General features: G+C 49.6%; 2 protein-coding genes across 2 annotated transcripts; both read left to right on the top strand.

Annotated features, from left to right (window-relative positions):
• Window positions 1-6,441: 6,441 nt before the first annotated feature.
• Window positions 6,442-7,568, top strand: TrAFT101_002045 (uncharacterized protein; the record flags this gene model as incomplete). Its single annotated transcript, XM_024907826.2, has 2 exons — window positions 6,442-6,681; window positions 7,080-7,568. The coding sequence occupies 2 exons, from the start codon at window positions 6,442-6,444 to the stop codon at window positions 7,566-7,568; spliced, it is 729 nt and encodes a 242-aa protein (XP_024763164.1).
• A 3,967-nt stretch (window positions 7,569-11,535) lies between these two features.
• TrAFT101_002046 (uncharacterized protein) lies at window positions 11,536-14,375 on the top strand. Its single transcript, XM_024899589.2, has 2 exons — window positions 11,536-12,340; window positions 12,406-14,375. Exons 1-2 carry the CDS (start codon window positions 11,705-11,707, stop codon window positions 14,146-14,148), a joined length of 2,379 nt encoding a protein of 792 aa, XP_024763165.2. The 5' UTR covers window positions 11,536-11,704; the 3' UTR covers window positions 14,149-14,375.
• The last annotated feature ends 185 nt before the right edge of the window (window positions 14,376-14,560 follow it).

The raw sequence follows: 14,560 nt of genomic DNA on the forward strand, positions 1-14,560 counted from the left end.
CGTAGATAGGCAAGCTGTAGTAAATCTACACTCAAATTTGGTAGAGTGGTCATACCAGGCCTTCTATTGTCAGGGCAGGCCCTGCTGTGCTTTAATTAAAGCGTCGTCGGCGACTATTACTTTGCTTTTCTGTTTTCGGCTCTCTCAGTTTCGCAAGTACTATTCTTGTTTTTCCTCATCTACTCTTACTCCGGGCTTCTATGTACAAATAGGACAATACGTGTATTGTGACGCCACGACATGGCCCAACGTGAAACTTGGAATGGTTGTCAGCAGGCTAGTTTCAGCTTGGTTCGCCAAGTCCAAAATCGCGGTGAGGTAGCTATTATCGGAGAAAGAACGTGTTCGCTCGGGAGTTATAGGAGATAACGAGCTGCGTCTTATATACGTGTTTTCTTCTTCTTCTTCTTCTTCCTCTTCTTCTTCTTTTTGAATGCCACGTCCGTTGCCTCTGCATGCAGTCTACTGCGAGCTCATATAAGATGAAACACTTACTGGAATTGCCGTCTATAATATATCGCTTCTCGGATGTGCGTTCCGTCTCAAGTCTTGGCGTCCTGAGCCGTCCTCTTTTTAGACAAGGCGGACCTCCCGCTGGTACGTACAAAGTATAAAATGATGCCAGTAATTTCATCCTATCCCCAGATACTAGTGCTATTTCATAGACGCTTCTTGCTACTGCTGCTAGTTCAAGCAATGCTTACCACCGCCATCAGCACGCTCCTTGCCATACTATTGCTCAATACTCCAGAGAACTTTGGTATAGGATACCTGAAAGGCTTGTACTGCTACTCCCTTGTTCATGGCCAGACGCCATTAGAGCCTCTGCTAGATCTGTCACATCTCTAACCTGATAAGCTACATACATTCGTAGTGTGAACAGGCATACCTAGTCCAATAGTAATGGAAAAAGTCCGCAGACGATGTTACATTGCGGGAGCCGAGCTTAAAACTAGATGATCAGTCTGACGTCGTAACCAGGCTGCCGGCTCTGTTTGACGGGCGTCTTCCGCACTACTTACTGCTTGAGGCTATGAGCCAGATACGGGGAAGTGCCGTCTATCTATGCTTGTATGAATGCGTGGCAACCCCTGGCCCTGTTCATACGGTATAAGTAATTCGGCACTTTTCGCAACTATAGTGCCTAGTCCAGGAGCAGGGTGCTATGCCTGTATGGCATGGTATTATTAGGCAGAAGCCAATGCAGGGAGAAGAGAAGACAGGCTTGCATGGGCAAGCAAAAGCTATCTGCCAGCAAGCGAGCAGAAGCGAGATGATCAGAGTCCGAAGTCGAAGAAAGGTATGGCAACAGCCTATGCCACCTTTTTTTTTGGTCCATGTATTATTTGTAAGACGAGCAATTATGACCTAGGCATTAGGATCATGCCATCAGCCTTTGGCAGACCCTCAAGCGGCTCGAGATGTTGTATTTAAAGGTACTTATACTATAATAACGAAGCAATTTCCATATTATTGGAACTCAGAATTATTCACATTTACAAAGTGCAGGAATTGTCAATCCTAATCAAATGGCTGCTCAACTTATTCTCCATCAAAGATAGGTTACGGCTAACAGCAGGACTTATCTGCTTAAAGTGACATGACCTAGGGATTTCGAAATGCGCCCATCAACTCTAGTGCTAACTTGTATGAAGAGAACGGGACTGGTTCAAAGCATCCATTACGTTAGCCCTGAGCAGATAATAGAAGGCTCTATTGTTTAATCTATGATGTTTTGAGCGCACGCGAGCATCTGCCGCATGCACCAAGTACAGATACATGGGCCTCGGCAGTGTCTGGCAGTGCAAGCAGCCAAGCAGTACTTGTGGGATACCTGCTGGTCATTCCTGCCTCAGCCCATAACGGCACTTCACTTGCGGCCCATTAAAAATGCACCACATCTCTCTCTTTCCCTTTCTCTCTCTCTCCCTCCCTCTCTTTCCCTCTCTTCATACAACTCCATCTCCTACCGTTAACTCACTTTGTAGAGCCGTCTCAGAAGCCAATAACTTCACCTGCATCATTCTTCACCAAACAAGTCACCGCTGATGAAAGGAGTTGGGATCAGGCAAGCTGACTTTCGGCACCGCCAGGGAGCTTGCCCGGGACTGCCGATGAACGAACTGGCGGTCAACTTCAAGCTACATGCACTCGGGTTTCTGCTTTTCGCGGGAATGTAGCAAGGCGCAAAGGATCTCGATACACGAAGCTTCAGCGGCCACTTCGTATACAAACAAATAGACAGCATGCATCGGCGGGTGGCACTACGAGCGACCGAAGAGGCGTGGGAGGTACAAGGAGAGGTATGGGCGTGGATGTCAGCTACTGCACCTTGCCCACAAAAGTGTGCGTGTATGTGAGCTGGCTCTCTCAGGAGCCGGTGCTAGGACAAGGGCACATCGTTCGTCGAACTGACTGCGAACTATGATCGACCAGTCAGCGTCGCATGAGTCTCAGAGATCCTGTTCGTACGCCCCTCGTGGTCTTGCTTCTGCTTGCTGTCTGTTCTGCCGGCGGTCTGCGCCTCAGCTGCACTGTCATCCGAGCCGCTCCAGAGATTGAATCATGGCGCACCGCTTGCTTCCCATACCCCCTGTCTCTTCCGTCGAAGGTCCACCACACCACCATTAGCTCGCCATATTACGAACGGCCACTGGGCTAGAGAGCCACAACCAGCAAGAGGCGTACTCGCACGCCAAACCAAACATCTCGTCTCTGGACGTGCTGGATACCGCTCTTGGTGAGTCGACGATCTGCGGTGAACAAAGCAAGCCACTCTTTATCAATAGCGTCATGGCAGTCCTGCTGACACCCACTCCTGCACCCACAAGCATGGAGTCTTACTGTATACGGAAATGGAGGGTTTGCTCCCCCACGTCCGGCGCCGCCTGTGAACAGCAACCCAATCTGCCAGCATATCTAGGTGCTCTGTATCCGTATCTATACTTGCCATACGAGCGTACAGTACTCCGTGTCATACTCCTGACTTAATTATGGAATTGTTACTATCGTACGTTGCCGCAATAGCTGCGTAAATCATGCATATCAAGTTCCGAGATTCAAGTCAGTGTTGCTGCCCGAGTAGCATCGAGAGTCGACCATCCTCGGCACTCCTCCTTCGCTACGTACTAGTAGTCGTACTACCTAGTAGGGTTGACAGGCCAGGAACCGCTGGCATGAATTCTACAACCTACTACTACTAATAGCTTAACATCCTAGCTGTAGCACCACCTACCTAATAACAGCACAGGCAGTTTGATGGGCAGAGCCAATTTCTCAGCCCGCGTTGGCCCTTGTTTACTAGGTACTCACAAACCAACCTTCACCAGGTAGCCAGCGCTGTGAATATCTGTGATTCACACGAAGCTATGAGGGCTAGCATGGTACCCGCCTACCTGCTTATGTATTGGCAGTGATAGCGGTAATACTCCGTACGGAGCACAATTCCCGCCCCTCCACTAGCCACGGCGCCATGCGGAAACGCCATGGCTGGACAGTACGCACTATCAATGCTGGAAGTATTACGAAGTAGGGATTGATATCTGCATTACTGGTATAAGGTAAGGGTACTGAGCAGTGGCACAAGTATGTGCAGAGTCCAAATAACCAGCTATAGAGACAAAATATACCGATATTGTGCATTCCACGTTGAAAAGTAGGATGCTGTCAATCAATTGCGTTGACCAAGCACGAATTGTCATCATCATTGACTGCGTCTATGAAATGATATACCTACGGCAAGGTGCTACTACTAGGTAGGTATTATCAGTTTCAAGCGCTATGAGTGGATGAGCCCACAGGAGACTTTGTTGGCCCGACACACCAACTGCAGAGAACATCCCTGTCAGACGACGTCGTTCCAGCATCCGTTCCCCGACATCACATCTCACATCTGTCTGTCATCGCGGGACATGCAGCAATTTTTTTGCCCGTTACCAATCGCGTGGGCTGCCAGCCGGTGCAGCGTTGTGTGCGGGATGACCATCCCTAACACTACACGTACTTACTAACAAATCCACCAGCCAATCCAAATCTTAGCCTCCACAAGGAGAGGATCCTCTTGCTTGTGCTGGTACACATACGGAATAATAGCAGCGCAACCTGAAGAATAGAGATATCCCATATTGACTCCACGTTCGTCCTTGCTAGGCAAGCGGACCTTTGCAGAACCGCTACCGCAGTTACTAGATTAACACGCTGCCACTACTGCTGCTGGGCATATTTTCTTCTCCTCTTTCTCCCCCCTCTTGATGTACGACTTGCAGGGCGCACTTAATCCAGGCAATAGAAAGTCGTGACGTGGCGGCGGTGAGTGTTGGGTCAGGTGCCAGGCGCCACGATGCCCCCAATGGACGGGGGCATCACCAAAGATTGGGAGGAAGTTGAATGAGGCATGGCTAGGGTAGCATTGCCTCCGTCTTCATGCCTAGCCGGGGCCATTGGGAGTGGTGTTTCATCCCAACCGATCTCATTCAACAGCATTCAAACAGGAAATGATGACCGTCAATCAGTGAAGCGTACAAGTATGTTGCGAGCGAGGGGAGAGAGCCCCATCAACAACACACGTTAGGCTCTTCTTAAGTTTACGTTCCACAATCGTCTCATGCATATTTGCTGTGCAATTTTATACACGGTATACATCAGTTTCAAGGCTTCTCCACTTTGTTTCATGATGAGAGGATATGAAGACCGGAATCAAACATTGCTCACAGTGCGCATGGACCGCGTCTCCCACCTTTTTTTCATCAAGAAGCGCACTAAAAGCTATAGAGTGTCAATAGACACCTAGGTAGTATCTTGACTGCGTGGATGAAGCTTGTTGCAAAAAGGCGTCTAGTCCGGGATTAAGAGGCTGCCGTACCTACAGTATGCTGTGTTACGTGGAAGATCTGGCATGCCAATGAAATGAGGGTTGTGGAGTAGCGACTGACCAATTGATGCTACTCGTTACATACAACAGCTGTCTATGCGAACTCATACTAATAGTACCTCGATCTTACAACTACTGTATATACCTTATCTTATAATTATCCTGAAACAGCTATTAGTCCAAAAACTTTAAATCGGGTTAATAAAGGCATTTACGCTGCAAGACATTTCGCCAACCTGGTTTATTTAACATGTGCTTTAACATCCAGACTTCGATAGAATCCAAAACCTTTTCCAGTATTTTCTTAATCCATCGCCAATCTCGCTATATACTAACACTACTATTGCTACATACCATGTAATAGCCGTGGCCGCGATTCAATTGGGCCTGACATTTGGGCACTTACATCCTTACCTCCCCACGCCCGCTTCGACGACACACCTAAACAAGGTTGCTCTGCGGCAAAGCTCCGATACAAACACAGGATAGGTCACCCAGATAATCTGGTCATTTATGACATGCCTATGGTCGTATAGCCGTCGGCGGATACCCTCAAGGCGGGTGATACTGCCGTGGCAAGGGTCTTGTAGTCCCGTCCGTTTGCCTGCCAACGGCCAAGTGGGTATGGACTCTGCAGGACCCTAGAAGGCCTGTTCTAGGCATCTCTTTCAGAACGCCTTTGATCGATACCCAAAGCAGCCGCGAAGATTGTCCAGCTCTATGGAGAATATTCCATGTTACAAACTGCCTTATTACGCAATTGGAAGCAAGGGAAACAAAGGTCAGCGAGACATAGAGAAACATTGCTCTAATGGGCTCCTTAAGCGGTTGTTACCAGTATGCTACGACTAGTAGACAGTACCTAGTAGTAATCGCTTCAATCCCAAGGTGGCGCTGGAAAGGTGATGCGTTTGTGGCTGGTTTCCGCGTATTGGGTTGGGCAAACAAGTACTGCCTAGGTAGCAGCTTACGACTGCCGGTCGACAAATACTTCGCACGGCGCTTTGTCGCAGTAGAGGGTGTTGTAACTAGACCGCTATGCCAGCTGGCAGGTACCGCACACGTCCACCGATGCCTATTTCTCCTGTGGCGCCAAACCGCTGCTGCCTCCTACCATTTGCGCCTGGCTCTTTCTTTATGGGACAGGATAGGTACTTAGTAGGCACCGACAATAATTGGCCTGATGAGAAATCGACAGGTACCTCAAAAAAACGACATATAACTGCTCGCAGGATATTTTTCTCTTCTCATCTATTTTCTACTCTTTGCTCTATACGCTCGTTCTTTGCCCTGCTCCCTTGCCGCCATCGCATCAGCATATTGCTTGCTCTCAACGGCCGTTCTCAAGGCCACTAGCGACATCCTTCGATCAAGTTCCTCCGTGCTCCATCCGCCTTTGCGAATTCTAGGGGCCAAACCCCGCTAGTTTGTCCGAAGTAGCAGTGAGAACTCGAAAAAAAGGGAGTGAGAGAGGTTGATACCAAACAACCACCACAATTGGCCCATTAACGAGAACCGTCAGAAATATCTCAAAAAGGACCCTACTGCCGAGCTACACAATCCGAAACGTCATGGCGGACGTCCCTCTTCTGGTCATTTCGGAGTACGCCGCCTCCGAGCGCCGCATCACACCCTCATGGACAATCTTCCAGCTCAAGACAAAGCTCGAGCCGGTCACAGGCATCCCCCCTTCATGCCAGATACTCAGTCTCAAAACATCAGCCGGCTCGGAAAAAATCCCAGTCGAGGCAGCAGATGAAGACGCCGTGCGACTGTCCAGCTTTCCCCTGGCTCCGTATGCAGAGCTGCATGTAAGTCAACCGTTGTCGATTTCATTAGCCGCTGAGCATGCTGCCTAGGGATGCGGAGTTTGATCCCATGCCCTGCTGCACAACGCAGATGCCTCAGCTTTCTTGCCTCTATCGTCCTCTTCACCTTCTTTCCTTGCCTCTGTGTGCGTACCAGCCTGTGTGGGGTGGAGAATTGCTTTGCAATCGACTCAATGCCACCCCCAAAATAGAGCTGATGAAATCCCAAAGCGGGCCGCTCCTGGAGGGCTTTGGGCAGCCAAACGTTTCTTCTGGGCGCGTGCGCCCCTGCCGACCGTAATGGAGTGTCTCTATGCATTTGCTGGGGATGGACGCAGAGGGCAGAGGAGGGAGGGGGGGGGCCTACATGGAGACGAAGCTAACACGCCATGATTTCGTAGGTTGTTGATACCCGCCCACCTACAGCCAGGCCTAACTTCACCGATACTTCAGGCGTTGAAAAATATGTAATGCCCGATGATGAGTACGAGAAGAAGACAGACTCTGTGCTAGCATGGAAGAAGACGGAGAAACTTGGCCGATTTGACCCTACAGCGCCAAGCCGTGAGGAGGCTAAGGTGGCCGCCTTTAGGGAAGAGATTGCCCAGCGTGGCATCGAGGTCGGTAAGAGATGCCGTGTTGGCGGAGAGGACACTCGTCGAGGTGAAGTCAAATACGTGGGCGACGTTCAAGAAATTCCTGGTGGTGCTGGGCCGTGGGTGGGGGTTCATCTAGATGAGCCTGTGGGGAAGAACGACGGTAGCATCTCAGGCAAGCGTTATTGGGGACAACCGTCAGAGCTAAAGCATGGTGTTTTTGTAAGGCCAGAAAGGGTGGAGATTGGAGACTATCCTGCTCTGGATGATTTAGAGGATATGGAGGAGATTTAAACAAGATACTACCTGGATAACCAGCAGAGCAGATGAATATCCAGGAATTGGTTCTACGATTTTGGCTATCTGATATGCTTCAAAGGTGGACTGATGAAAAGGACTGGATAATTTACAGGTATGAGCTGCAAGTATTAGCATGTGCGTATCTTCTCCGAGTGGTATGCAGGGCTGATTATTCACCACTTTAGAGTGAACGCCATTCTAGAAACAGAAGTTACAGTATGCTAACAAGGCTTTTGCTTCGGACGTGATCCTGGACGCACTAATGCGAAGAAGCAGAGCCCCTCTCTCTAATCAGAAACTGCCACGGAACTCGTCTCCAGTGTTGTATTCAACGCAAGCTTGGCGAGCAGACTAGGTAGTCTCCATAATCGTAATAGCTTCGTGCTTATACTTCGTACAGCTCCTGATATCATATCATATCATATCATGAATATATGCATACATATGTATCTAGCAACGCACTGACCTTTTTGGGGGTCATGAGAGTTCAGAAAGCATAAGAATCTTCAGTTTAATACTTTACCCGGTTCGGCGGCCTAGGAAAAATCCGGTGAAGATTTTCCTACGGAATCCTGTTCAGGCGGCAAAAGGTAAAGGCAAACGGAAATGAAAGCAGACGTATCAATAGAAGAGCCGATCACCACCGATCTCACTACTGAACTTGCCCTTTCGTGTTTAGGAACTGTCTTGAGACAGGCGATTTGGTTGCCTAAAGCTACGAGTGACATTCAAGACTAGAACTAGGACTAGGACAAGTAAGGGCCGTATAGAATGGTGGTAGTATTACTGCATGTACAAACACCAGGCACCTACGAATACTGAGTGGATGCCAAGGTCTGACAGCCAAGGCCAGGGCAAAGCAAGGAGCTTAAGATGTCCTCTACGAACAGGATGCAACTCATATACGATGTACAACTACGGAGTACACCCTGCAATATTATATGCTGCACACCTAGAGTACACCGTAGCGTCACTGCTAGTACTATTGCAGTATGTTCTTCTGATATTCCAGCTTCTTTCCTGATATGCCATAAGCGAGCCGTTATAAAAACAAGGGTCCAAGGAAACCCTTGCCAGTGATCCTAGTCAAATTGTTAAGCGCCAAAACGGTGCGGAACGGCCGGGTAAGCAGCGTTCCTTTTAGCATCTTGTGGAAGAGCTCCGTACCGCTAGTAGTAGCAGGCAATCTATTACGATGGTATCGCGAACTCTTGCTTTAGGCAAAATCGTCTTTCGCTTCCGGTTCTCATTCTCATGGTACACAGCGCGCATATATTAGCCGAAGTCAACGCCACCGCCACGGGTCAGGGTCAAGGCCATGACCTAACGGGCTCGCCGTCGGTCATGGCAAAATGAAGGGGGGGAGAGTAGTCAGCCAGCTTTGCTTCTGAGACTACTAGGGCGCTTTATGAGCCTCGATTTGGTTAACAGTGTTGCGAAAGCACAGGACTAAGTTGTAAACAGGATTCACTTATGAGAGAGAGAGAGAGAGAATCTAGCAAAGCCACAAGTTACTACGAAGTATTGCCACGCAATTTAATCCTCCAGGATTGTACGAATACCGCCGAATACAACTGTTTTACCTAGCTGCTAAGATACGATACCTATCTCTAGGCCCATGCTGCTAAGCTTGATTTTCTCGGAGCGGAGCATTTTGCCGTTTCTTGGTTACGTTTCTTTGCGATCAAGACGACAACCCGGCGAATGATGTGCATCTGATGCACATGTTTCCACTTCCTGATGGTTCCAGTCGTATTTTTTTTTGTGGTGCTACTACTCGTACACGGCTGACAAAATACTACAATCATTACCTCAAAAAGACAAGAACGCCGTAAGAATGATGATGGTGATACAAAGTAGAACCACTCGTACTAGCTGTAGTGCAACTAGGTAGTAGTTAGTATTCATGTTCCCACCTTCTCAGACCCATAGTCGAGTAATATCAGCATCGTTTAAAAGAACTCGCTTCGCAAGTTAGTAATAGCTAAAAAATTACTATTGTGTACTAGGTAGGAGTTCTACCCCATACGTCTGACAGCCGACTGCCGTTGTCTCTCTCTCTCTCTCTACCAGGAATAGTACCGAGGCGCAATGATAATGCTTGCAAACTCTAATAACGATGCTTGATGGATGGATTCGCCTTGCCAGCTCGGCGGCTTTTCACCCTGACAACAAGCTTAGAAGAAAGGAACCTTGAAGGCTACCAAAAAAGAGAGAGTAAAACCCCTGGAAGAGAGAAGAATCAAAGCCGGTTGCGACTAATAAATGAGATGATCTTATGGTTGTTTGGGACTAGCATGCCGGAGGGAAATGGCGCTCCGTGCCGCTGAGGAGACAGGCTTCTGCTAGTAGTAGGAAAAGTCTTGGCCATCTGCCCTTTTCCATGAATAGTTCAAATAAACAGTAAGAGCAGTATGATGTGTAATATCCACGGGGAGTACAAGCAAACTATCACCACTATGGGTAGAGAAGCGAGGGACGGGGAGGGGGTTCCCTTGGGCTTCCTGCTTGTAGAATTTGAAAAGGTGGCACTGCCAAGCTTTTGTTAAGAAAGGGCCGGCCCATGTCTTGTTATTTTCCCTGGGCTCTCTTCTTGTGCCTCTTAATCCAGGGTTATTAAGCGTGTTTGGTCCCTGGAGCTAAGCATGGAGGAGAGAGGCTGTTCTACGCGGTGCTAGTATATTTTAGCGATGATGGTGGTCGGCATTTCAAGCCGACCCAGCCAGTAATAATGCCAATGTCTGCGGTATTAGTGGCAGTTTAGCAGAGGGAACTAGTGGCCGTCTTTTGCAGCCAGCAGTTTACCCTTTTGTATGACGGGTGGTGTGCGTGTTTCGCGGGTAGGATTCCGGACATGCGGTATGATATACGGCATAAGGCGTCTCAAATGCGTGCTACGGGAGGATTACAGGCAAAGTACTGCACAACAGGAACAGGAGTGTAGTGATTATTGCGTGACTTTAATGAAACTGGCATTCCCTGTAGCGTGTTCGACTGCACGGAATTAAGACGCTTAGACTGAATGGATGGGACCTATTTGCCTTTGTTTGTAAGCGGCCTCGCTCTCGGACATGACACGGCGAAGGAATCGTCGTCGTCGTCGTCGTCGTCGTCCTCGCGGCTTGTCGTTCAGGAGTATGAATACATAGTGCCGCGCTTGCATGTGCCTTGTACACATGTATATTAACATGGATGTCTTGACAGGGGGTGGTGAGAGGCTTTTAAGCAAGCAGATCAATGTATGTGAATCGCTTGGTGGTGGCCTATTTTTAGAGGGCACACTATTTGCTGATGTAAGGTCTAGCATTCGGACTGCCCTTTACAAAGCAACAGAGACGATTTGAAACGTAGGATTTGAGCAAACTAATATTGGAGTCGGAGGTATTCGTCGCTGTGGAATCCTTCTGCGAGCATGCCTTGCTCTCGGCATTTCGTATGCCAAGAGCGAGGATTTGATTTCCTCGTCGTTCCTCTCCTGAATTTGAAAAGGTGCCTTATCCGAGTGTGTTGAAAAGGTGCCTTACCCGAGTATCGGAACACTGAACCAAGAAAGGTTCCGTCTTACACACACAGACGTAAACGTGCTTAGGAATCTTTGGCAGTTGTAGTTGTCGCAAGGAAGAACATCCTATACGCCGTCATTCTGCTTCCCGATAAGTCCTTTCATCCAAGATATGATGGCAAGCAAACACAAAGTTTTAGCCTTGAAATTTGAACAATCAAGCCGTAGGTTCTGTCGCTGCTATGCGGCCCCCCAAAAGCTACTATTCCTTCGGTGATTTGCCGCACGCTGGCCAATGAGCGACCGCCAAAACACCGAACAGTAGTTCGAACTTCGCCGCTCTTCCGAGCCTCAACGCGTACCACAGCATGTGCCATATGTGCTATTTGTATACTTGCATGTAACTAGCGGGAGTAGAATGGCGCTGGAGGCTTCGCGTCGTGGTTCCTTCAAGCTAATTAAATTTTGCACTTCACTGTCTAGATAATTTGCAATTTCGATGAAATATAATTCCTGCAGATATTATCGTTGCATGCGTCTTTGTTCCCCCAGTGCTGGACTGTAAACCCCGCCAAGGCCTGGCGTAACCACATCGTCTTGAGTCTTGAATGCACTTGGCCAAAACTCCATGATGGACGCGGCATCTCTCCAGCAACCGCAGCCCGAGGCTCCAAAGGCTCCTCTGCCTCCCGCCACCGAGAAGAAGCGCCGCCGCCCCCCGCTGTCTTGCGAGCAGTGCAGGAAGCGCAAGATTCGCTGCGACCGCACGCAGCCATGCGCCAACTGCGTCAAGTCCAACATCCCCAGCTGCACGTATGCGCCGTACCACGTCCCCGCGTGGCGGGCCAAGAAGATGGACGCCATGATGACCACCACTCGAGAGGCGGCTGCTAATGGCAATGGCAAGGCTTCGTTGCGGAATCTCAAGGCGGCTGAACCCAAGCCAGATGCCCAAAGCGCAGACCCATCGGAAGTCACTCCATTCAGTATCGACTCTATCGGTGCATCATCGTCGTCCGCTATTGCCAGCTCCAAGGCCGGGTCATCGTCCACCTCGTCGTCCCCCAATGTCGACTGGCTAGTCTCTCGAGTCCACCAGCTGGAGGAAAAGCTTGCCAAGGCTCTGCGTATCAACGACGCTTCAGATGGGGCCAAGAATCGCCCGTCTGCGCAGGAGACGGCGGAGACGGCGGAGCCAGCGGAGGGATTCGTGGCCAAATCTCGATATTTTGCCCATAGCCATTGGATATATGGATTGAGCATGGTGAGTGGTTTGCCAGGATCGCGCTGTGGTAGCTGCTGCAATTCGTGCTAACTCTAATATAATAGCTTACTATGGAAAAGGATCTCATGGGCCAAGACAAGGTCAACCAAGGAGATCTGTATCAGTCACTTGGCAGATGCAAAGTCCTCGCGCGCAAGATCAAAAAGAATCGCTTTAAGCCACTCTCATCTACTACTCTAGGACTCCGGGTTCCTGCCCGGGAGCTTGCGGATGAGCTTGTCGAAAACTATCTTCGCACTTTCGAAGGTATCTTCCGTGTCGTTCATATACCCACGTTCAGGGCTGAGTATGCGAGGTTCTGGAACGCTAGCCATCCATCCAATGACTCCTTTGTTATCCTGCTCCAGCTCGTCATGGCACTTGGGGCGACTGTGCATGATTCTGTCTTCTCCCTGCGGCCAATGGCGACGCAGTGGATATTTGAAGCCCAGATGTGGCTTATGATTCCGCCGGAGAAGAAAAGGATTAACATCGAGGGCATTCAAATACAGTGTCTTTTGCTCCTCGCAAAATCTACGTGCAACGTCGGTTCAGACATGGTGTGGATGATGGCGGGGAATCTGGTGAGAAACGCCATGTTTGTGGGCCTTCATCGTGACCCTCAATATCTCGGAGACATGACGATATATCGAGCCGAGATGCGACGTCGTCTATGGGCCACTGTCTTGGAGCTGAACGTGCAGTTTTCTTTTGATGCTGGGGGCTCGCCGCTGCTTTCCACCGCCCATTACGACACTCTGCCTCCGGCCAATGTAAACGACGACGAACTCACTGACGAGAAGGACAATGGCGGAATTGCAAAAGGCCCAAAGGTGCCGACCCAGACGTCAGTTTTGAGGGCTCTACTGGCGACGATACCACTACGCTTGAATCTCATCAACCATGTCAACAATACAAGACCAGGCGATCACTACGAAGAAACGCTGCGGCTGAACTCGGATCTGACGAAATCTTGCCGAGCCATCTCAGAGTCTCTCATGGCTCTCAAAGCAATGCCGAATTCGCCAATCACAGAGTTCCATGTTTCAGTGACAGAGATATTCCTCTATCGCTGCTTCCACGCACTTCACCAGCCCGTCATTGTCAAATATCTAAACGACGCTAGATTCTACTTTTCGCGACAGATGTGTCTGGATAGCGCACTGAAGCTCACGCACATCTGGGGCTTCCCAGATGCCTGGTCTACAGACAATCCCACAGCCGGCGAAGCCATGGATCCCGACCTTAAGCGACTAGTCACCAACGGAACGGGCATGTTTCACAACGTCGCATCGCAAGCCATGCTCAACATCCATATAGAGCTCATCCACGCCAAAGCCGGCCAGGCTTCGAGCCTTGGCTATCTCCCGACAGTGGGCAGCACCAACCTGCGTGCCCGACTCGACGCCACACGAGAGTGGAAACTCAACCGGGTACGCGCCGGCGAGACAAACGTCAAGGGCATGATCTTCATGGCGGCATGCCTCGCCCACATCCAGGCGCTGGAGGCCGGGCTCGACACGAAGGAGAGGACGCGCCTGATGTTCGAAGCGTCGATAGCCATGGGTAAACAGTGCTTTGGGATCCTCAAGGAGGTGGCCGAGAGAGAAGGGCTGCCTGCATGCGAGTGGGACGATTATGAGATAGCGAGCGTGGACGGGCTGTCACCCATGTCAGGGATGTCGACGGATTGGATGCAAGATTGGGTGTTTGAAGGTGACCAAGGGATTTCGTTTCCGCAGTGGGATCCTGATTTTGAAAGCGCCGACTTTATGGACGACCTGGACTTTGATATTGGCCAGATGTAGATGAGGTGCCCGGGACTTGTGAAGAGCGATGGATTCTTGTCCCACCAACCGAGACGGACGTTTCTATATATGAAGTGCTATTAATAGTAGTTTTCGGTGGAAGGACGCCATTCCAGAGCGCTCTGAGACATTGTCTCTCTGGTTTTATAGACCTCTCAACTCGTTTTACCTCTCAACTCATATTATAGCATAAGATTCCTTATGTACTTGAATCTCAACTTTTAAATGAAGAAGTAGCAATGGTAATGCTTTCAATAGTGATGTTAATAATGCATTGACAAGTCAGCTGCAATGCGCTGCATGTGACCAAGACATCCGCTACGTCAGTGTGCTCTCGTCTCTTCCGTCTTTCCGGCTTGTGCGATGCTGATCCTCCCTTGCGTTTGTCACCGCCACCGCTCAGCTTCGTCTC

Source organism: Trichoderma asperellum, chromosome 1, assembly GCF_020647865.1.
Source record: "Trichoderma asperellum chromosome 1, complete sequence".
Lineage (NCBI taxonomy): Eukaryota > Fungi > Ascomycota > Sordariomycetes > Hypocreales > Hypocreaceae > Trichoderma > Trichoderma asperellum.

Coding starts and splice junctions, on each gene's coding strand:
- TrAFT101_002046 (XM_024899589.2), top strand. CDS start 11,705: ATGATGGACGCGGCATCTCTCCAGCAACCGCAGCCCGAGGCTCCAAAG. Junction 12,341..12,405: donor GGATATATGGATTGAGCATG/GTGAGTGGTTTG, acceptor CTAATATAATAG/CTTACTATGGAAAAGGATCT.